This window comes from Oryzias latipes, chromosome 13, assembly GCF_053564925.1.
Source record: "Oryzias latipes strain Hd-rR chromosome 13, Olatipes_Hd-rR_3.1".
NCBI classification, from domain to species: domain Eukaryota; kingdom Metazoa; phylum Chordata; class Actinopteri; order Beloniformes; family Adrianichthyidae; genus Oryzias; species Oryzias latipes.
Genome location: NC_136249.1, coordinates 28,620,148 through 28,644,269, shown reverse-complemented (window position 1 = coordinate 28,644,269; position 24,122 = coordinate 28,620,148). Strand labels below are relative to the sequence as shown.

The following is a 24,122-nucleotide window of genomic DNA, read 5'->3' as shown; positions in this document are numbered from 1 at the left end:
AGCACGGCTTTGTCATTACAACAACTCAGACACAAGCTGTATTGTTCACGTCTAGCAGTAAAAGAGGAAAGGGGGGGGGGGGGGGGGGATACAGGGGGTTGCTGATTCTGGCCACTACACACAGGAGAGCTACAGGTATAAAGTGGTGGAGACCCCTCGGGCTGCAGTAAAATTAGGACATACAACTCAAATGAATGATTATGCTTCACCCAGAATATATAAACTGTACAGATAAGAGTATTCCAGAAGTATCTGACTGCACACTGACCTTGCGTGTATGACACAAAGCGGTGATATTTAGCAAAGGGTAGAAAAAGTGGGTGGTTTTGTGCTGAGGAGCCATTTGTCTCTCTTATCGTCTAAGTGCACTGTTGCAAAAGAAGCCAAAAACACATAGCAGCAAATAGCAATGACTCACCTCTCTATGGGCAGACGAGGCTCCGTTTTTCTCCACAGATAAGAAGTCCTGCAAAAAATAAAAAAATAAAAAAACGGATTCAAGAACCACTTGAGAGGATTAGTGATACTCCAGCATGTCTGCAGCAGAACTACTTTGAAGGAAGAGTACAACTGAGGAAAAAAGGGAGTGGAGGGGTCGGATCTTCCCAACCCCAAACATCCCACCCCTTCACCCCCCAGCACACACACTCCAGCTGACTCCTTCTCACTCTTTTCCTCCCTCCCTTCTTGCCTTGTCCTTTATTCTACAATTCCATCCCCCTAAACTACAAACCTATTGCCGGCAGGAATGCGTGTTCCCTCCCTCCCTTGTAATTGCCCCATTACTCCTCTGCAAGTAGCATGATATTTACACAAAATGTTGCCGCCTTTTTTTGTGGGAAAACTGTTCACGTCTCAAAACTGTCAGATTCAGGCTTCTCTTTTTGGATCAGCAAACAAGTAAGCTTCATTTTCATCTTAAGTGGAAAGTCATTTTGACGCCACTTCCCTGCAACCTAAAAATCCAGGATTTGTGTAAATGGAATTTTGAGGAGGTTTGGTTTTTGGTTTTGACAGTCAGCACGCACTAAATGAGAAAAACGCAGCACTTGCTGTCTGTGCAGCAGATGTGATGGTGTGCCTCTATCACAGCAGCAGTGACAGCAGTGCTGGCTTCGTTCTGAGGTGGGGGAAACTGCAGAGGACACAGGGGAGAAGTAAAGGGCAGGAGGGAACCACAGCACACGTTCAGCTGCAAGCCTGCACTGCAAACACCTTTGAATGCACAATTTTACACGCCTCAAGGAAACGCCAACCTTCTCAGCCACTGAAGAAAGTCTAGGCAGTTTGAAAAGTCTGCTTTCCCTAAACATTGCATCTTTAAAGACCCACTCCAATAAAAATCAAGTTTTTTGTGTTTCAATATGTTCTTGTGGCATTTTTTTCATGATGGAGGACGTATGTAATATAATTTAAGCTTTAAATTGCATTTCAGAGTGTTTCTTTATTGCACTTGTTGTGAACCAGGAGCAGATGAAAAAAAAGCATTTGAAAAAAAAATCCATTTGTTACATAAAAATAGTGTGTAAACAGAGAGCTCTTAGCACCGAGGAGGGGAAGGGGGAGCGGGGTTGCTCTGCTGCACCAACAGTTCCGCCCTCAACTCAAAAGCGAATTTCTAATGAACTCCTGCCGCCCTCCAGAAACAATGTCCTAGAAAAAAATACAATTTTTTTATTTTGGCCAAAATAGCATAATCATAATTAAAAGACCACCGGGAATGATTTAAACTAGATCAAAAGGTGATGGGAGGGACTTTAAGATTGTAATAAATAAGATAAGAGCATCTTTATTGATCATACCGTGGAAAAATTCAATTGTCACATCTCTGGGGATCAAACATCAAAGATAAAAGGATAAAAAAAAGACAAAAAAAAACAAATTTAAATCAAAACAGATTATTTAATTTTTTACACTATACATGCATAGAAAAAATTACCAGTACCACTAAAAACCCTAATTCTACATACAAAATCTTTTTTGAATAGTTGATCTTTAATTTGTGAATTAATTAGTGAAACTGAAAAAGAATACAAGTAAAAAGATTTGCCAATTCATGCCACTTGGTCACGACCAAATCCTTTAAAGTCATATTTCTGTACATCCTTTTAAATTTCTTTTAGACAAGTGATAATCTTTCATACATAATAATATTACAACATCAGCCAAGTGAGAGCCAAAGCTGACTGTCTGTCATTCTATCACCACAGGTATTTCAGAAATGTACGCTGCTAAAGTGTAACTCTGCAAAAAATAAAGCTCTCCCCCCATCGTGCTGGTAAGCTCCTACACCCCATTCTAGCTACCTGCACTCTGTTCAGCAGCTGATTGATTGGGACATCTGATTCCATGACAGGATCCTCGACAGCGGTCTAGCAGTTTGGCAGGTGAGACTCCGGCAAAGACTTGCAGGAAGACTTGGGACTGCTGATGCAGTCCTGCTGATGCAGTCCTGGTGTCACAGCGAACCCTAGTCACCGTCAATCACCATAAGCTGGAAAAAACATATTTCCTGACTAACCAAGAGGAGTATTTCCTGGAGGGATTTGAAAACAATAAAAATACTAAGGTTTTTCATAAAAGCTCTGGTTTTTATAAAGGTCACATAAGTTATTTTCAATCTCTGTTGGGTATAAAAGCAACTCTTCTTCTCCAACAGTCTTATTTAAAAAGAATTGTTGCTTCAAAATGAGTTCTGAACCTACACTAAAACCCTACATTTTTCAAACACCATTTCCAGTGGCATAAATTCTTGCTTCTTTGTTCTGCAGTGAGGCAGTTGACACCACAAAATGTGATAAAAGTCAACCCTTTATAAAAAAGCACAGAACCCCAATGTGTCTCTCGGACTTAATGGCAGTGATGTATCCCGGAGAAGATCTGATAAAGGTCAGTTAATTATTTTCAACATGGTGTTTATTACAGTTATTCTGAATGGACCAAAGGATGCTGTTGTAAGGGTAATTTTTCACATTGTACAAACACAAAAAGATAATTCTGGGTCTACACAAAGACGCTCCGTGAGGTAACAAGCTCAAGGATATTTCAGAAAGGCTTGATAACAAATATAAACACAAGTCTAAAGACAGGCAAGATAGCGATCAATATAGACTATCTGGAAACCATAACAACCGAAACAACAACATCTGCGCACACCAAACTCCAAGCTTCCTTCTATGAAAGCAAAGCAGGATGCAATCGGATGCATCGCAATGGGTTGCCGTTGTAGGTTCTACGTCACACCTACAAGCTTTTTCAAACAGGATTTTTTTCGTCTGCTCCCGATTTAAAATAAGAAATACTCAGAAACTGAATTTTAGTCTTAATTTTCTTAATATATGTCCTTCTAGATGAGAAAAGTGGCACACAAACATATAAAAAAACACAAAAAACACAATTTTCATAGGAGTGGGTATTAGAAAACCATGAAACTACCGTCAATTTTGATGTTTTAATCTCTAACACCCTTTTGATAAGCATCTTCTCTTTCACACCTCAACAACAAACAGCACCAGTCTTCATGAGAAAAGAGATTGCAGTATAGGGGCTGTGCATGATGGATATCTGCAGAGAAAAAAACTGCAAGTGTTACACAAGACATGAAAGCAGAATCTCAACGTGGATAGAGATCATTAGCAGAGGATCTAGAGGTCTCCAGCAGAGCGGACTCTCTTGAGTCGACATCAAAGGAAGCAGTAAAGAGAGGGGAAGCGATCTACAGTGGAAAAAAAGCACAAATGTATTTGTTGAGGCTAAGCCCACTGTAAAAGTGGCCCTCCAAAATTAGTAAAAAAAAAAAAAAATGATGGTATAATAGTCAAGTATAAAGTACCTACAGACACTCTGAGTGGCTTAAAGAACCTTTCTGATGAAAATTGTACTTTTGGCGCTTTACATGGTATTGCCCCATTTTTCTGTTGATGGATGACATACATTACCAAAATTAATCTTAAAATTGCATTTCTGAGTATTTCTTTATTCAAATTGTTTTAAATCAGGAGCAGACAAGAAAAGCTGTTTGAAAAATGTTGTTGTGACAGAGAAACTCCAATCAGCAGGCCACAAGCTCCCTGCTTTGCGCCGTTATGATGTATCCACTTGCAGAAAAATTGATTCATTGAGCTGGCTTCTGGCTCACAACTGTTTAGCTGGATAGTTTCAATGTTACTCACCATTTTTGTTGGACAGGTAATGTTAGATTGGGGGTGCCAGGAGCTGTAAGCTAGCTGGAGAGCGTTTATACCCATAGCACAGTGTCTTATCCACAACTCAGATGGGAATGTCTTCTTTTCTTTTTTTTTTTTTAACTTGTCTTGTCCAACAGCTGAGCAAACAGATAAGGGCTGAAGGCCTCACATTGGACATTTTTTACTGTTACAACAGGAGGTTATGAATCTTCTGACACACAAGGTATATATTAGAATAAACTTCTTTTGTAATTTAGGCTAAACTTTATTTATATTGATTATATTTGTATCTTGTTTGTTGTTGTTGGACAGGACAGAAAAGAAAAAGAGAAAGTAAAGAAATGGATGTTTTGGGGGGGGCGAAAGAAAGGCGAAAAAAGGGGGTTAAGGAAATTGGAGGATAATTACGGGGGTCTAATGAACTACTGCAACTCTGCAGAAACTATGTCTTAGGAAACGAGAGAAGTTTAAAAAAGAAATTTGGCAAAAAATGGCGTAATCATAATTAATCGACCACAGTGAACAGTTTTAGAATATATTAGACCTGCACAATTAATTTCAAATTTATCGTTATTGCGTTATCAACCTGTGCAATACGCATATCGCAAAAGTCTGCAAAAAATGTGATAAATGGTAACCTTAAATGTGCTAAAACAATCTTGTGGCTGCTTGAAGTACTCCACGAATCAAATAAATCCATGTATGTATTTCACCAATCAGGTGGACCCCTTTGATGTTAGATGCCCGCCTCCTATGTAGACGAGGGTCATTTGGAGTCTAATTTAAGCTCAGTTGACTATTATTTAAATTTAACTGTTGAAGTAAAATGGAAATGATGTAGATGTCTTGGTATTTGTTCATGTATCACAAGTTATATCGTCATCGCAACATTGATCACTAATATCGCAAATCCCGAGTTTTCCTCATATCGTGCAGACCTAGACTAGATCAAAAGATGATCAGAACGGGACTTTGATTACATGCTGAATCAATGACACATACAGTAAAATAAAAATTTAGACCAAAATGACAAGATGATGTGAAAACATGCATGCCCCAACTTTTAGGTACTAAAAGTTATGAAGTTTTTAAAAACCATTGGTATTCCTGCTTTCATTGTAGCGCTTTAAGATTTTTTTACCCAAAATGTAAAGCGCATTCTAAATAAAATTTATCGTTATTATTATTATTATTATTGAATTGACAGTTTGACTACAAATATTTTAATAATACTTTTGTATTCAGCTTCAGTTTATTGGTAGACTGTTGATTTTCTTTGATGGTTTAGCGTCTCAAAAGTTTTTATTTTTTTCCAACTGTTTATTTAAAGTGTACAAAAATCTCCCTGTTGTATTCTTTCCAGAGCTCCTACCATCCCAGTCAATCCAAAGAAATTTAAAAAACAAGGAAAGGAGACATTCTGGTTTGATTGATGATGCGGTGGAGTCGGCCTACCTTTCCTTTCCCTCACAGTGACTCATAGCCTCGCCAGTTTTTCTGCACTTAGTATCTATTATTCATCCAAAATCCCAGAAACTCAAGCGGCCACGTGAGGCTGATGACCCTCACCATGTGCATTTTTGACAGTTGGCCTTTTGCTTCTGCACACAGTTTAAAAATAGGTGGAAGGGGGCTTCAGTGAGCTCCCGACTGCTTTTTCCAACCCTATGACGATTTTGCCTGCGCCACTGAAAGCTGTCCACCAGTGAATGTGCAAACAAACCCAAACTGTCCTGTAAGTGACTACCAAACACAAACCTTTGCAGAAATCTTTTTAAGGGAGGATTTGTGAGCCTCAAAGGCGGCTTTGTTTTCTTCCTTGTTTTCAGAGGTATAGTATGAGTTTGGCTGGAATGTTAATTTGAACTTGCAATAATTCATGACAAGACGTGTCTTCATTATGCTCAAAGTGAAGCAGGGAATCATATAAATTGCTTCTGCAGTAACACAATCTTGATGTTAGAGGGTGAAAAACACTTTGGGTTGGATCTTTGCTTTCAAAAAATGGTGAAAAAAAACAAAGTTTCTCTGGCATGAAATGAAGCACGCCTTAGTCATTCTAATGTGCAGCACTGCTCGAGGCGTTGCCCTCCGGAAAGCATCTTGAAACAAATCTCAGCATGTTTTCTATCAGATTATGCTGACTGTCAGCACAAAATTAATTCCGTCTTTGAAACCTCAAACAAATTCTGAAATATGTGGCAACTTCTAACCTGCTGCAATCAGATTTCCAAAAACCATGATGCAAGTGTCTTTTCAAAATGTGTGATATGAGCGGGGTTTATCGTTGAAAAGAAAGCCCCACTCTGTTCATGTGACTCTTTTTCTTTTATTCCTGTACAAAGATGATGAGATCAAAGTGCATCAAAATGCCTCCCACTAATGGAGACAGATGTCCCGTCAGAAGGAGCGGAAGATGGAGAGCCCCTGTCTGAAATGTAATGCATCATGGCTGTGAAACGAAGCACAAAGGATGCTCATCAATTCACCAAAAACCAAGACATGACTTGAAGCCATTGTTGGGACTTTCTGGTGAAAAGTTATATTTTTGTTCAATTATATTATCCCATGGAACTAATGGAGTTAATTATTAACAGTATATATTCACAAAGGTTAATTGGTTACCCTAAATTGTCCCTCGGTGTGAATGTGAGTGTGCATGGGTGTGTGATTGTGGCCCTGCGACAGACTGGCGACCTGTCCAGGATATCCCCTGCGTTCGCCCACGAGTTCGCCCCGGGGTAGTTTACGGCATCCCCGTGACCCCAAAAGGGACAAAACAGGTTTAGAAGATGAATGAATGAATCTTCACATACAAAATATTTGTGCATTATTCCAAAGTGGTTACAGTTTATAAAAATAAATAAATGATTTAATTTTTTCAGATAGATAGTTTGCACATGTAGAAAAAGCTTCAAAGTCCTACTTTGATCCTCTTATGATCCATTTAATAAGCGTCTTTTAATCAGGATTACTGCGTTTTTAGTCAAAATCAGAAATATGTGTCATTTTCTAGGACATTGTTTCTGCAGAGCGGAAGTAGTTCATTTGAAATTCTCATTTTGGGCGGAACTGTTGACGGGGAGTAAGGTGTACTTTCCATCATTAATCTGTTTACAGCCCCTCGCACCACAGACATTACCAGTGCAACATTATAGTGAGCAACATTGGAGCAGTTTTAATCCAGATGACAGCTCGGACGAGGAAAACAAAGACGCACTTGGACCTAGTCGCCTACAAGTGGAATGCGACTGAATGGAGCGGAGCAGGGAGCTTGTGGCCTGCCAAGCTTATTGACTACATCCCAAATATGTTCTTTTTCAAACCTTTTTTTTGTCTTCTCCTGATAAACAACGATTTAAATAAAGAAATGACCAGAAATGTGTCTGTATATAGGCCCTCCATCACAACAAATGGCACAAAAACATATTAAAAACAGCATTTTCATCTGAATGGTTCTTTAAAAGGTCTTATACCAACAGAGAAATTATAATGACAAAAAGTAAAAAATCAGCCGAGTCAGTCAAGAATGCCAAACAGTTTTTTATTTTGTCTCGTTTTTGGCAATTACTGACACCACCACAGTATTACTAACAATTACTAACAACTTTGTGAGTGGTTAGCAACTGAACATTTGTGTCTCTGCCTCCCTAAAATGTACATTTAAATCCAGTTGGATCAGTAAAGACATCAGGTGGAAAACTATTATGCATTTTATGCAACTGTGCTACACCTGTGCCTACAATTTGTGAAAATTAATCAACTTCTGGTCACGTTTTGTGTTTATAACAAAAGTACTAGGGAGTTGACTTTTTTTAAAGTGTGGTCCTATTTTATGTTAATGACACTACCTATTTTGTTTCAAACTTTAAAAAAAATCAAATAAAAAGAAAGTTAAGAGGATACAGATATTTTTGTAGTTTTTGATTCACCTTTTTTTTCATGCATGTTTTCAATGCAGGCTAGGATTTTGCACAAAGGATTATAAAACCTTTTACAACAGTAATTTGATCATTTTTACTAACAAACAGAGGAAGAAAACATGTTCAGTGTGGTGAGCAAAACAAACATAGCCTCTTGCTTCAGTCTATTATGATACGAGCTCTAGCTTACCGGTAATCGCTTTTCATGTTTTCACAGGTCTACTAGCCACTGAGGTGGGTTTTTTTTTTTAAACAAAGTGTAACTAAAGAGACTAAAATATCACTTTGACCTGACGTTGACAGAAATATTTAAGGAACTTTGACTGCACTGTGCTTGTAACAGCAGAAATGTGGCAGTGTTTGTTGCAGTCTGACAGAAAAGCAGCTGATAACACTGTTCTGCCATATCAGGGAAAATGCGTGCACAGCTTTAAGGCTTGTAAACACCCCCACACACTTGAAACAAAGACACAATTTTTTCATCAGAAAACTTTCCATCTTCTCAATTACGGTTACAAAAACTCTTGTCCCTATTACTATTATAATTTTCTAATTGCGTGGTATGTGAAGACATTAAGGAGTGTGACGGAACGGTATTTAATTATTTTAACGAGTGCAGCACGTTGCTACTGAGCGATTTGTGTTATCACACTTGGCCGAGTGTGTTACTCACTTGGCACAAAGCTTAACATGAGAATGTTGTCAGTATTTACTTTGCAGATGAAAGTATGAGCAAGTGGGATGCAAATGAATAATTCACGCAGAGCACTTATGGGGGTTACATTTGAAGACAACAACTTTGTTTTGTGGTGCGTTTCTGTACATGCATGTAGAACAAAGTCGTGGATTGTGCGGGAAGGCAGCAAATGACCAAAGAGCAGACATTCTTTCACATGCGGGCAGCATTTAAGGATCTCAAAAGAGCTCACGCTGAGGCAGCAGAATACGCAACAAATGTGAGGGAAAGAAACAGATAAATGAGAAACGGCTCAGTTAGCTATTTGTTTATGTTATGTTACTCATTACTTATTTAAGCACATTTTTTAAGCTAGAAAATTAACAACTGAAAAGGCTGATCACCCTTAGCCCATGTAACATGTAACACCAAATAACTGGGAGTAATCAGATACTTACTCAAAATCAGCATAAACAGAAATATTAGATTTTTTTTGGTGGCAAAATTGAGGTTTTGTCTTATAAGTTAACTCCAGTGGTCTACTTACAATGTGACTGCAAACAGACAACTCAGCAGAGCAAAGCACAAGAGAGAAAAAATGACAGAAAAGTTGTAGATTTTAAACTACATAAAAAGAAAAGTAAAGAAAATCTTGGAAAATCTTCTCATAAGCAGATGGGAAATTGCATTGAGCTGAGAGCATTTTTTCATTTTTATCTCCTACTAGAATGCTGTATCAGCTGATTTTTTCCTCTATTTTAACAGTATTTGAAGAAGGTTTGGTCTTAGAAGTGTATTGTCAGGTACACCAAACTGAACAAAAGTCTCCTTTCTATAGAGGTAAATCCAATGGAATTTTCATCCAAAGTTCTCACCGTACATGACAATTATTGCTTTAAATCCCCATTCTGATCATCTTTTGATCTATTGTAACGTGTTCCCAGTGGTCTTTGAATTACGATTTGAGCAGTTTTTAGGGAAAAAAAACAAAACCTGTGTCGTTTTCTGCAAAGCAGCAGGAGTTTATCAGAAATTTGAGTAGTGGTCAGGACTGTTGGCGAGGAGTAAACCTGCACTCATTTCCCATCATTCATTTGTTTACATTCTCTCCTGCTAACTTACAGCCAATCACAACCCCAAGCTAATTTTACAGAGCAGAGAAAATGGCGAGCAATATCAGAAGCTGTCTAGCTTTTCATGTGGTCCTGAATCACAACAATTTGAACAAGGACATACTCAGAAATGCAATTTTAGGCTTAACTTTCTTAATATCATTCAAAATGCCACAAGAACATATTAAAAACACCCAAAACACTATTTATTCATTTGAGTGAGTCTTTAATTAAATCAGAATAAAGATACCAAATTTAAGAAGTCACATTTATTTTAAAGCTGCGCTTAGAAATTTGAGATTGTCACAATGTGACACAGTAAAACAAGTCCTAATCATTATCACCCCCCTCCATGCGGTGCTTTTAATGTTTTTAGATGATCTGCTCTTTTGTTTCACCAAATCAAACAGGTTTCTGCTGTGTCACTGTGTAACCCGTTGCTCAGGCGGGTCACTAATAACATAAGCGGCCAACCAAGAAATCTCCTCTCACTCTTAAATGAATTAGTTCTGATGCAAACAGCTTTTCATGCATATTAAAACTGTGCAATTGCATCATTTTCACACAAATATAAAGTCTTATGATATACACTCTGTTGGGATCAATAAGAAAACTTGAAATACACAGAACTGATTGCACCAAAATGAGCCTGAGCTAATAAGAACCATTGGTTTCTTGCAGCTGAATGTATTGACAGGAAGGCTCCTCAGCATCAGCAGCAGCAGTGACGCTGCAACAAACGCGACGTCATGAGGTCACAGGAGTAAAGCAGCTGCGAAAACATCTCAGTTGAGTCACCTGTGTACGGTCTGTTGAGTAACATCACCCTGGAGGATCTGACCCATTAAAAAACACCAGGAACAGTTTTATTAAATCTATAATTCCCGCACTCAGACCAGAGTGGCTGTAAAGGGAAAAAAAGAATCATATGATGATCTGGCCTGCATGCGTTCCTTCACGCGCATTTTAAATCCGCGGTGGAAGGTTCACTCCAGGTCGTGCGCAAACATGCGGGTTTGTCCGCCGGAGCGCATCGCCCGCTGCGGCTCGACAGCGTGTCACCTCTGCTAAACTTGTATGATTGAGTGACGCGCGTCTGCGCAAACCCGGCGCTAGGACCACGCAGAAGCATCACCGCACATCGAGCTTTATTTCTCCCTCCTACCCTTTATCATGATAATTAAACAGCGCGCTCCCTTTACGCACCTGTGCCGACGGCGGAATGCCCGCCGTGGAGATGCATCCATGCTTCAGCTCACCGACATCAGGGCTGCGGGTCTCAGTCCTGCCTCTTCTGCTGCAAGGTCTGCGCGACTGCAGACCACGCGTGTCTTCTTCACACCGCCGATAGGGGCGGGACCCACGCAGCTTGGAGACGGAGCGCGAGTGGGTCCAGAAAATGCCACTTATTGATTTTGGGATCCAATCAGATGCGGCGCCGTTGCATCGTCACGCAGCAGCATGCATTTATTTAGAATGACTGAGCATGCAGATTACCTGCTCAGCAGAATGCACTCGGGGTTTTCTGCCAAATAGAATGTATTAATATCATTTAGATATAAAACTAATCCAGAAAAAAAAACTCTTTTAGACAAATTAAGGTTTGGAAATAAAGCAAGCATTTAAAAGCATGCATGCAACTCTCTCAAACAAAAGCTCTTTGACAAACAGTAGACAGCTTTTTTCTTTAATAATTACATCACATTACCTTTCAAGGTGTGACCTTTGTTTACAGGAGGACTGGGAGAAAAAAACAGGCATGAGAACTACTCTACCCTCTACTGGCAGAACATTAGATCTTCAAATCAAATCCAATGTTTCTGGTAAAAAATGAGGCCAAATGAAAATCAATTTACAATTGATTTTTTTCTTCAATATTCAAATCAAAAGACAAATTAAGAACACACACATATATACTCGGCCTTTGTGGATATCTGCAACAAACTGATTCAACTTAAATATACAAATATGTACAAATGTGAATACAGGAAGGTGAAGCAAAAACATCAGAGTTCATCACCATCTCCCCCTCTGAAAAGGTGGAATGTGGAAGCCCGGTCTAACACCTCTGAAAAATGGCCCCTCCCTGTCCCCTATGCCCTCAGGTCCCACAGGTGGGCAACTTTGGAAAGGGGGGCCACGAGGAGGGAAAGGCATGCGCATTCGGAATCTGTTTGGTGGAAAGACTGGTCCGTCTGGCATCATCTGAGGGGGCATGTGCTGCATGTTTGGAGACGCCAGATAAGGCGGGACGTGAGGATTCGGCATGCCGGGAGGAGGCTGCATTGGGGGGATTGGTGGTCCTGGGGGTCCCTGCATTGCTGGAGGGCTTAGGGTCATCACTGATGTGCCTGGAGATCCCATCTGGTTACAGATCCCAGCATCCATAGCAGATTCTTTGTCAGCTGCAAACATTTTAAACATTTTTTAGCAAACAAATAAAAGAAGGGGTCCCTTGTGCTTGCCTAATATTTTATTTTCATACATCTTACCGGCTGACAAACTTGCAAGGTCATACTTTGCAGGCATGAAAGGAGCTCCTCCTGGAGGCAATGAGGTGGGAGAAAGCATGATGGGGCCAGAATAAGAAGAGGGGCTTCCTAGCGGATCTGTCTGCTGAATTATTGGCATCTGAAAGACAGAACATGATCCTACGTTTAAAGACATTTATCAGAATATTCTTGAGAAAAAAAGTCACATGCTCTGTCCCCGCAGCAAAACCTGGCTTCTTGAAAGAAGAAGAAACATTTAATTTATAAATCACACTACAGAAAGTTGTCATTTATACACAAGAGACAGAATGCTTAAATGTAAGAAAAGTAAAGTAAACCCCGAAAACAAGACATTTTCAGTGTTTCATTGTCTTACAGACTACATTTAGTATGCAGAACATGTATCTAATGCAAATTGAAAGCACGGTGCAGAATTCTTGGTCCGGAGTTATCAAAAAGTCAATAATAAGGAACTTTGTCCAACCTGGTCATAACAAATCAATCACATCAAGATCAGATGTCACATTCATCACCCTAGGAATTATTTGTTAGTGACACCGTCAAATTACAGCAGCCATTGGCGGATGGTTTGAGGAAAAAAGCTTATTTCTCTCAATTATTTAAGATAAAAATAATAAATAAAGCACCTGTGCTATATATACAGGCATTTTTAATACATTTCTCCATCATCTTTACACAATCACATATGTAAAAGATAAAAAATTCTATTAAACTCTTAAAGAGTTATTTGTTTAAGGACAAATGTTTAAACGTGAAAAAGATGTGACAAAAGATTCTTAAAACAGCTAAACATTTTCATTATTTCTGTCCACAAATGAGAAATCAAAGCCTTTTCAATTTAACCTGTTTTTAGCTGCATCTGTGCATAAACACATCAGTGCTTTTTCAGGATTCCTTCATATGATCCTTAGTACAGATTACATTAACATCTCAACACAACTATTTTTGTAATTCCAACATTCTCCAATGACGTCAAATTTGACAGAATTATGCAGAAGCATCACAAGATGCAATTCACTACTCAATATATGCAATTGGTTGTTAGAAATTCAAATGATCCCACAACGGAGAAATTGATTTGTTACCATAGTTTCAAAAACAAGATAACAAAGATAATACAATTTATAATACAGATAATACTGAATAAGTAACAAAATTAATAAAACTCGAATTATTAATAAAATAATAATATCCCCCAGAATTGTGTTTAAAATAGTTTAAAGACACTTAACTAAGTGCATCCAACCTTTAAAAAAGTATTAAAAAATTATAGCTTCCACAACCTTATAGTAAAAAGGAATCTGTGATAAAGAATGTCACTTTTTACAACTAAGATACAAAGATTTCTCGGTTTTCAAAGTTCCTTCTGATTTGATTTGATCTCCTGAATAACTTTTAAAGAAACAATGATTTTGACATCATTCACCTACTGTATTTTATAACTGACTATGTTTTGTACAATTAGTGAAGCCCGTTGAGACAACTGTTTTAATATCGGGCTATACAAATAAAACTGAATTGACGAAACTCTTGTCGTTAATCTCACCTGTTAAATATCCGTATTACATCTGCACAAATGCAGCTTTGCTGAAGACTTTTTGTTTCCAAGATCTCAGTTCTTAAAACTCAGACTGGACGTCTACAGAACTTCCTAGACAGTGTTCTCACGTGTGTGCTTATTTCCCCCAACACCGTTCACATTATTAACTCAATCAACTGTTAAGTTTGCAGGTGATGGAACAGCTCCGATGATGAGCCACCACGCAGTAGAAGTGTTGCTGCTGACAGCCTGTAGACTCTTATGACCTCCAACACAGACAGAGGAGCTGATTGTTGACCTCCAAGAGAAGAGACCAGACAGTCACCCCTCCTCTGGCCCCAAGTGTCCCTATCCTGGAGTTTCTGGGTTATCCACCATCAGCTCTGTGGCTGCCCTCAATATGGCCTAATGACAGCTTTACCCTTTCCGAGGACAGCCGGTTCTCAACAGAGATCACGCTCACTTACTTACTGTGTGAGCTCCTGGTTTGAAAACAGCAGGGCAGAGGAGTGAATGCTCATGGATACCATTTTGAAAGAGTTGAAAAGGTCTCATGTGCATTACTAACCCCTTTACAAAGCATTTTAACCTGAGGTACATTTGTAGACAAGAAAGCATGAAAAAAAAAAAAAAACCTCTCAACCAGCTCATACCCCATTTGCCTCCCTGCCTTTAGGGAGACATTTTAGTAGCATCAACAGTACCAGACATTACCTGCTTTACCCGTCCACCTCTGGAAAGTCCTGCACATTCAGAGAAGCCTTTTATCCACTGCCCCCAAGAACTTGTATTACTACATTTTTGTGTAAAATGTTGTACGTAAAAAGAATAAGAAAATTAGTTTAAAGTACATGTGAGTGTTTGCGTGTTTTCCCTTCACCTTTCTTTAATTTGTATCAAATGACAAAGCCTAAATAATTTATATCTGTGCAAATAAGTGCTCAATTCTATTAGCTTGATGAACTGCAACAACTTTCTGCAACCATAGAACAGGATACAATAGTTTCTCTTTGTATATGTGATTTCAAAAATTAACAATAAGGTTGTAAAAAAAAAGTATCCCAGTAGTATTTTTCTTAGGAAAATCAAGGAGGCAAGAAAAAAAAGCACACTCACACATATGCAGGCATGCACATAAACTCAAATCAAAAGTATAAAAGCATGTGAGAAAAGGGGCAAACGTCAGAAAGGATTTTAAATAGAATTCATGATATCACCTTTAAGAATTTTATGCATTTATTTGCAGATTGTTTTATAGAAATTTGTGTGACTTTAAATTTTAATTGTTCTGCTTTTATTAATTATCCAGATAGTCTAATGATATTCTCCAGATGGTTTTATCATTCAGACTTTAATTTGAATGAAGTGAAAATTTAAATTAGTTTGTGGCCTCAACTACTAATCTCATATTTGACTCAAAAATGTATTTTGTAAAGAAGCTTATTTTGAAAGGGTGCCAGGGCCATGTGGCTTTAGAACAGTGCTTCTCAAATAGTGGGGCGCGCCCCCGGGGGGGGGGCACGAAGCGATGCCAGGGGGGGCGCGCGGTGGTGGCGGTTTTAGGCACAGGTTTGTCCGGTGCGCAAATTTAACGTGGGGGCAGCGGTGACAGCGGCTCAGTGCTTGGAAAATAATCTGGTCCACTATTCGGTTCCTATTGTCTGTTCTGTCTGTCCGCGGCTGCGCGAGTGAGAACGAAAGGGGAGGGGTGGTGTGGGCCCTGTCTGCCAGGGGAATCGGGGCACGCGGACCACTGCTACCGCTGCCTGTTGCCCAAGATCACCGCTGCCCTTAGATTCCTAAGCTCATGCTAACAATGTCATTCTTTATGAACTATTGTAGACATTTTGATGACGTGTCTTTATTTTCCATCCATGTTTTCTTTGTCTGCCTGTGGTTTAGTTGGTGTCAGACAGACATAAAGACAGCAGGTAATGCAGGAAAACAGCTGCACTTTTATGAGATCAGAAATAAACAATCCATCATTTAGAAAAAAAAAATCAGCACGTTTTTACCTATTTCTTCAGACTAAAAACGTTAAATATATTGGTGCTGCTGTGTTAATGTTTCAGATCAATTTAGATTTAATATTATTTATTGATTGAATTATTTTTTTCAGCATCAAATGGTTCAGTTGGTCAAAATGTTTCTAGTTTAAATAAGGAATGACAGATTTTTTTTATTTCAGGTACTTTCAGCTTCTTTTCTGTTTTAGACTAGAACAGGGTTTCTGTGGCTAAATAAAGTTAATATTTGTTGAAAGTGGATTTATTTTGCTTTTTTCTTTTGTTAGTGTTAAAAGATACAATTTTAGGTATACAAATTTTATAGATACTGACCTGATGTATTGTCACCGCGCGAGTGTGTCTGTGTGTGTGTGTATGGGGGGGGGGGGGGGGGGTCGGGGGGGGCGCGAAACATTTTCTTTTCCTAGGGGGGGCCTGGCAAAAAATAATTGAGAAGCACTGCTTTAGAACAAGAGCAAATCTTCACTCCATTACCCCCAGTCCTAAAAGATGGTAGGACTTTGGATAGAAATTATGCCTGTAGCTCCATTTTGTGAGTTATTTGTTCACAAGCTGGTCTATTAAGTTCCATTCCTGTATGAATCGTGACACAAATATAATATAAAATCACCAAAACAAGATACATCTATCACAATAAGAATGACAATTGCAAGAAGAGTGAAAAATTAAGGATAGTACTGGAAGAAGAAAAAACTTTTAAATATTAGTCTTCTTTAAACTTCTCTAAATTATTGTGAACAATAGTGAAACAAAAAATATTTTTATCTGATAAAAATATATTCTGGCATCTTAAAAAAACTATCATATCGCCACGTAGCCTCTGGCTTAAGCATTTATAACATTTAGCCAGTATAAACATGCATAAAGAACTGTATGTTCCAAAAAACAAAACAAAAGAAAATGTAATAAAACAGTACTTATAAATCTTAATAACAGCAACTGATAACACTGCCTGCGTTTAATGGATATCTTACCAGAGTGTGCAGCCTTTCTTCAGCCATGACCCTCATATTTCTGTCTATGCATAAAGGAATAGCAGGACTGGAGATCAGAGCTTGCAACAGTGTAAAAAATTTACATCTAATAAAAACCGAAAATAAATAGCTTTGCAAAAAATAAAACTAAAAGAAAAAAAAACACTAAACAACAATGAAAAACTAGACAGAAGACAGTAAAATAAGAATGTTTAAACCCACCCATCTATTTAAAGGGGAAAAAAGAAGACAAAAATGTACTAATTAATGCAAAATAAAAATCTCAACAAAAATCATAACAACTAATGGAAAAAAGCCCCCCCGCCCTATTAAAAATGTAAAGACCCACTGCAAGTGATTTTAACATTCAACATGATTTTAACACTTACTCTATCTCAAACCCGTTTCTCGTTATGGAGCACATTTATAATAAGGTTTAAAATAAAAACAGCATTTCTGAGTATTTATTTATTCAAATTCTGATGGATCAGGAGCAGATAAAAACTCGCCATTTGAAATAACTCAGTTGTGACGCAGCAACTGACATGTACAGGCCAGTCTCCCTGCTCTGCTACATTCTGATGCATCCACTTGCAGACAAATAGATCAACATCTTCATTTTCCTGGTCTGAGCTAACATCTGGCTCAAAACTGTACGGCTGGACAGCTCGAATATTGCTTGCCATTTTTGTTGCACTGCTAATGTTAGCTTGGAGTTGTGAGGGGCTGTAAGATTACAGGACAGAGGGTAAACAAAGGCATGATGGGGTTTCAGTGGAGGTTTACTGCCAACAACCCACAATTCAGGGGCAAATTTCTGTTGAACCCCATGCTGCTCTGCAGAAAAATGTCTTAAAAAAACGTCAACGTCAATAAATATTCAAGTTTTCATCCAGGTTGTATTAAGGTTTATTTATTGTTGTAAAGTTAAGCACTTTTAACAGGACTCAATGAGAAATTACTTTCTTTCGAAACCATCCTCAAGTGGCCATTTGAGGAACTGCAGCAAAACCCTTTAAAAGAAGTAATAAAAAATAGGAATACATTTATTATTCTCCCAATGTGGAAATTTGATGCTGGAACAGCCAAAAAAATGTTTTTAAAAAGGCTAGAAAAACGAGAAATGAATAAAGATGAAAAAAAAATCTAGTTTACATGCATATGAAATACTATTTCTAAAATATGTAAACATGCTAATGTTTGAAATTGAAATTATTTTGCAGTGACATTTGGATTTGCTGGACTTGTCTGTATTTTTATTTTGATAGTTGAATAGTTCTTTAACCATCTTGAATATAATAAGTCAGCTTTTTTGCAGATCATGTCTTTCATCTTGTCCTATATGACATTAAATTGTAAGGTACCATATATTCTGCACTACAGCATACACTTAAATGCCTGAAGACAGTTCACCCTATATTCTGGGGCACCTTATATATAGAATACTTCAGTTTGTGCTTTTTGATATTGAATATTTGATATTTGAGAGCTACATGGTGGTCTGTCAAAATGTCAGGTTATTTTTTTGTTTTTTTTTACGAGTTGGAAACAAGGTTGGGTGTTTGCATAGCCACAGTTTCATTTGTTTTAGCGGTAGAGTCGGTTTTTGTAGGTGTTAACAAGGTTGAAAGTTACAGGCAATGTGAATACTCCAATGTGTTTAACGTGTAACGTGTCACATACAAGTTTTAGAATTAACGTGAACGCAGTTACTAAAGCCAGACTGACTGACTGACAGACTTATCTCTGACTATTTTGTCTATTTTATTATATCTGACTATTTTCGTTTAATGTGCCTTATAGTTTGGTGCGTCGAATGATTTACATTTGAAACAGACCATTCATTGATGCTTCGCCTTATACTCTGGTGCGCTGCATAGAGTAGTCCAGTACATCTCTAAATACAGTGGCTACTCCCGATGGCCAATCACATCACTCTTTACAAAGAGTCTCCTGGATAGGTTGTTTGACAGCGTTTGGTGCATTTTGTGTATTTGCATTCATAAACCAGTAGAGGATTTAAACAGCATGGGTCCAATACAATTCTATTACATTTCTAATATTCATACAAAGATTATAAAAAATAAAAAGAACCCAATTTTATTTTTAGTTCAAACAAAATTACTGATTAGTCATTTGTCTTGCTCATTGCGTTTAGACATTATATTGTAGGGTAGTTAGGCATATGTATAGCAATATTGTGCATCTCCACAGTTATTTGTTACCGTTGTTTCTCCAACTCACCGAGACATCAGTTTGAAAAGACACAACTTAAGCAGATCAAAACACAACTCAACTCAGTTAACTAATGAATTGGCTTTGCTAACAAAAAATCTTTTATTTCTACGGTTGTGGCATGTAAGGTAAGCTAGTTTGCATAAATAACTCAGTGATGTATTAGATTAGACAATACACCATGGCAAGGCATTGAAATTTTTGTAAAATTGCATTTTTAAAATGCTAAATAGCATGCAAAGATTGTGAACTGCAGTCTGAGGTTGTTACCTTTGCAGCTTAAAAAAACGTTTTTAGCAATTGCTATCAGGTGCATCAAATCTTCGTTTCACACCTGCATAAAATTTGCATTATAAGATTGTTACCTATCGGCAATTTGTGCAGTGTTAAACTGTTGATGTAATACCAAACCATTACTGCCGCTGGTTCATGCTCCACATACATTCTGTATTCAATGTGTATGGACAGGAATACAGCTTTGAGATCGATGTCTTACTTTGTCATTAACTGAAAAAATGTTTTTCATTTTTTAATTCTAATTTCAAAGTTGTGCCTATGCCTTTCAGAAATTTTAATCCTAATTTTCATTTAGTTGAGATAAGACTATTAATTTGATAAAATGGACGGGTTTGACTTTTTTTAATAGAAAAAAGGCAGTGCACATGAAGTGGAATCTTGCAATTTTAAGAATAATGAGACCATATTGCCAAAAGTATTTACCCAACTGTCTTTATGTTCAAATTTACTTGAGTGACATCCCATTTTAATAGATGTGCGATGACAGTTCTGGGAAAGCTATCCACATTGTTTAGGAGTGTGTTTATAAAAAATTTAAATCTGGACCATTATAAGAAAAAAAATAGAACTATCCAAAACCTCTTGGTGTGTTGAAGCGTTAAAATGCCTTTCCACTGGGATTATGCAGCCAAGACCACCTCCTGAAAGAAAAACCCCGAACACCAAAACCTCCTCTCCACCGAAATTCATACACACCAAAATGCTTTCAGATAAGTATTGTTCTACTGGAATTCACATAGTCCAGGCTTGTTTATCAGATTGCCAGATGAAGAAGCAAGACTTGTCACGCTAGAAAAATGTAGACACTGCTGTAGAGTTCTACGACAGTGCCCTGGTTTTGACTTTGCATTGCACATGGGAATGCATGATGTTAACTGCTGGACCAAGAGAACAAATTGCGTAAATCCTTTGGCAAACTGCTCTTGAGCAAAGTTCATGTGAGGTTTGGAGATCTGTAGTGATCAAGTCTGTAAAAGTTGGTGATCACTGTGGACAATCTGCCTCTTCGGCTGACCTCCCTCAGTCAGTTTGGCCTACAATTACGTGGCTGAAATGCTGTTGTACTCAATTGGTTCCACTTTGATATAAAACCAATCATAGTTGACTGAAGAATCTAGTAAATTGGAAATCTCACAGCTAGACTTGTTGCATGGGTCACACCACACTGTCATAATCGAATTAACTGAACAAATGAGAATGGGGCATTCTTTGACAAATGTTTGCAGAAGTAGTCTGCATACTTGGGTACATACCTAACCTTTAAATTTATGACCATAATAGTTAATGGAATATTTCAATTATAATGTTTGGATGTGTCAGTATGTAATTTTGGCAATATACTATTTTAACTGTCTTTGATTCTTGACAATAAAAGTCATTTTAAAAAATTTGGGCAAAAAGTCACATGTATATAATGAACCTTATAAGCCTTGAATCACAAATGTTGGTTCTAAAACTGCAAAAATCTAATAGAAGTATTTGTTTTAAAATAAATTCTTAATTCTATCTAATTGATGAGTTAATATACTCAAAATTATTCAACTGCCTACGTACAGAAAACAACTATATTACAATTATTAGTCTAAAAAAATCAAACTTTTTTAATATTTAGTATAAACTATACATGGAAAAAAAGAATTCCACCAAAACAAAAATTTACTTTGTAGATATATTCTACCATTTTCTATTTTTATGCCCAAAAGAGACATTTAAAATTAAAGAGCAATATTGTAAACTTAACTTGGAACAGTTATAACAATTAAGAAAAACATTTAATAAAGTAAAAGCAGAATTTGGCATGCGAGTTATTAGCCCTCTGGAAAAGATGTCCACATTAGTAAAAAGGTGTTTAAAAGGTTAATGTTTCCCCCTTTAAATGGCTGGACACACAAATGTTCCCCAAAGTCTATATATGGATTATTATTAAACATTAATTCAACACGTAATGCATACCAATGTCAAAAGAAATCCACGTAAATTCTATACCTGCTACATCCAAGGCAAACAGAAAAAACTTGAAGACAAAGATCACTATCAGCAAAATGTTGCACAGACCTTTAAAGGGTAGGAGTTTTGAGAAAAAAATACAACAAAGAGCCCAATGTCTGCTCTTACCCCAATGTTTTATCCCTTCAGCAGAAAACTGTTGCCACATCCGAAAATATCATCAGGCTGGCAGCAAGATCTTCAATCAACGAAGATTCTTCTTTGATTTCTGCTTTTCCAGGGGTCAAAACTGATTTGTTCTTGCTGCCATTTGGAAAACACTAGGAATTGGTGTTGATGCAGCAAAATAATTTGACATGCCACCTGCCACATTGAGATTATCATATAAAATGGAACAAGAAACTTGACGAGACCTTTTTTTTTAACCCACTCACCTTTGTGAGTCCTCTTGCCAGAAGACCAACAAATTCAAAACAAACAAACTTTAGATCCGTGTCAGACAGCAAACCATGTCCTAGTTCAGTTTTCTCGGTATCAAGAAGGCATCAAGTTCTCTGTCCAAATAACATGTTTTATTTTTTGATTGTTTGCTGAAGCCAATATTAGAAGAGCAAAATTTGGTTCACAAGACAGAATGTGTATATATGAATGGGTGTCAAATTTTTTCAGATATGTTCCTCTTGGTGACCTCAGGGCTCAATTCTTAGTCCAGTCATTTTCCCTTAGCTGCATCCAGTGTACACATTAGGTCATTCTCAAAAAAATGTTGATAATGCGGTCACATACAAAATCACAGTACGCTGTTCAGGGCAACTGGTTACGAAAAGGTCATTTAGAAGATGCTTTGCTGCTCATTCAAGAAATGTCCTACGTTTGATCATAAACAGAATAAAACTGTTATAAAGACACAATAGGGCGCATGTACATTGAAACATGTACACATTAAAGCTAATCAAAACTCTGGTGCAGATCAAGCAAGCAAAGCAGAGTTTGCTTTAAAAGGAGGGTCTTGGTTCACTTGCTTATTACTCTGCTATGGTCCACTTTAATATGAATGCTCTGTTGACTATTGAACGGTCCAAAGAGAGTAATAAAAAGTTCACAGCATAAATTTAAAGAATGATGTATAATGCCACAAAATGAAAGGCTTACCATTCCCAGTTATTTTTAATCATGGCTCCAGGATACTTTTTGCCCAACTGTCTTTCTTAGGGTGCACTAGCATAACAGTTACGTGTATCCACATTTTCAGCCACACTGTATTTTTAGCACCAGGTTCACAGGGTCACTGTTTGTCCCTAAATTGGCATTTGCTGCTGCGTGCCACTGACTAAACACATTGAGATTTTTCAACACAAAATGTATTCAACTAGTCACAAATGCAGTATTGTCAGTCATTGTTTTTCTAAACAACAAATGCTGTGCATTATTTGTGGGATTTACTGTCCAAGTGCGAGGGAAACTGGCCAAACCATGCTCCTGAACAGAGTCTAGGATAATAATCCTCAATGTTTCCTTATACCTTATTAAACGATCAGCAAAGAGCTGGACTCAAATTTGCATTTAAACATGTTTATAAATTATCAAAGGAAGTAAAATAATGTGTCGTCAGGTGCTTCAGCCTCGTCTCTATTTTCAGTGTCCTTTCTTTGTGCATTTACCAAAACACACAAATGTCACCAAAAGTAATGTTTCTGCACAAATCACTGGTTGTTATTGAAAGCCAACTTTCTTTTTCCCCAGAACTAGTTTCTGCAGGTTATTTTGGAAAATATTTTAACTGACTATATATGGAGTGCTGTTAAACCACCATCCTACTTGCACTTAAAACTATTCAGTGAGAAATACAGTCCCTCTGTTTTATTAATGCTCAAGTGGAAGGACTAAATTTACATAAAAGACTTCATGTTATCCTCACATTAGATGAAGCAAACATCTGTCTATAGCACATTAAGCACCATGTATTCCCCATAATGTGTGTAGTACTACTGACAGAGCCTTACTGGTGTTACTGGCTTTCAGGGTTTCTACAGTGAGGCAAAAAAGTATTTAGTCAGCCACCAATTGTGAAAGTTCTCCCACTTTAAAAAGATGAGAGGCCTGTAATTTTCCTCATAGGTAAACCTAAACTATGACAGACAAAATGAGAGTAAAACATCCAGAAAATCCCATCTTCTGATTTTCATAAGCATGTATTAGTAAATTATGATGGAAAATAAGTATTTGGTCAATAGCAAAAGTTCAACTCAATACTTTGTTGTATACCCTTTGTTGGCAATGACAGCAGTCAAATTTTTTTTGTTAGTCTTCACAAGTTTTTTTCATTAATTGTTGCTTGTATTTTGGCATATTCCTACAGTACAGACCAAAAGTTTGAACACACCTTCCCATTCATTTGAATGAGAATGTGTGCCCAAACTTTTGGTCTGTACTGCAGATCTCTAGCACAGTGATGTTTTGGGGCTGTCGCTGGGCAACACAGACTTTCAACTGCCTCCAAAGATTTTCTATGGAGTTAACACGGATAAGAAGTCCTGGTCCTTTTGCTGAAAAACAGCCCAAAAGCATGATGTTTCCACCCTCATGCTTTACAGTAGGCATGGTGTTCTTTGGATACAACTCTGCATTCTTTCACTTCCAAAAATTTTGAGTAGAAAAAAGTTCCATTTTGGTTTCATCTGACCATAGGCA

The 24,122-nt window shown here is 37.6% G+C and overlaps 2 protein-coding genes across 2 annotated transcripts in view; both read right to left on the bottom strand.

Moving 5' to 3' along the window:
• The window catches only part of tiam1b (TIAM Rac1 associated GEF 1b), a 54,326-nt gene extending 43,081 nt beyond the window's left edge, over positions 1-11,245 (bottom strand). Inside the window, exons 1-2 of the mRNA XM_011482332.4 lie at positions 11,105-11,245; positions 419-466 (exon numbers count right to left, since the gene is read on the bottom strand). The gene's annotated coding sequence lies outside the window, so the exon portion shown is untranslated. The remainder of the gene's footprint in view (positions 1-418; positions 467-11,104) is intronic.
• A 324-nt stretch (positions 11,246-11,569) lies between these two features.
• The window catches only part of LOC101174611 (SR-related and CTD-associated factor 4), a 29,903-nt gene continuing 17,350 nt past the window's right edge, over positions 11,570-24,122 (bottom strand). The window contains exons 17-18 of the mRNA XM_011482333.4: positions 12,391-12,529; positions 11,570-12,303 (exon numbers count right to left, since the gene is read on the bottom strand). Of these exons, the coding sequence (XP_011480635.1) occupies positions 11,915-12,303; positions 12,391-12,529 (528 nt within the window). The 3' untranslated portion in view covers positions 11,570-11,914. The remainder of the gene's footprint in view (positions 12,304-12,390; positions 12,530-24,122) is intronic.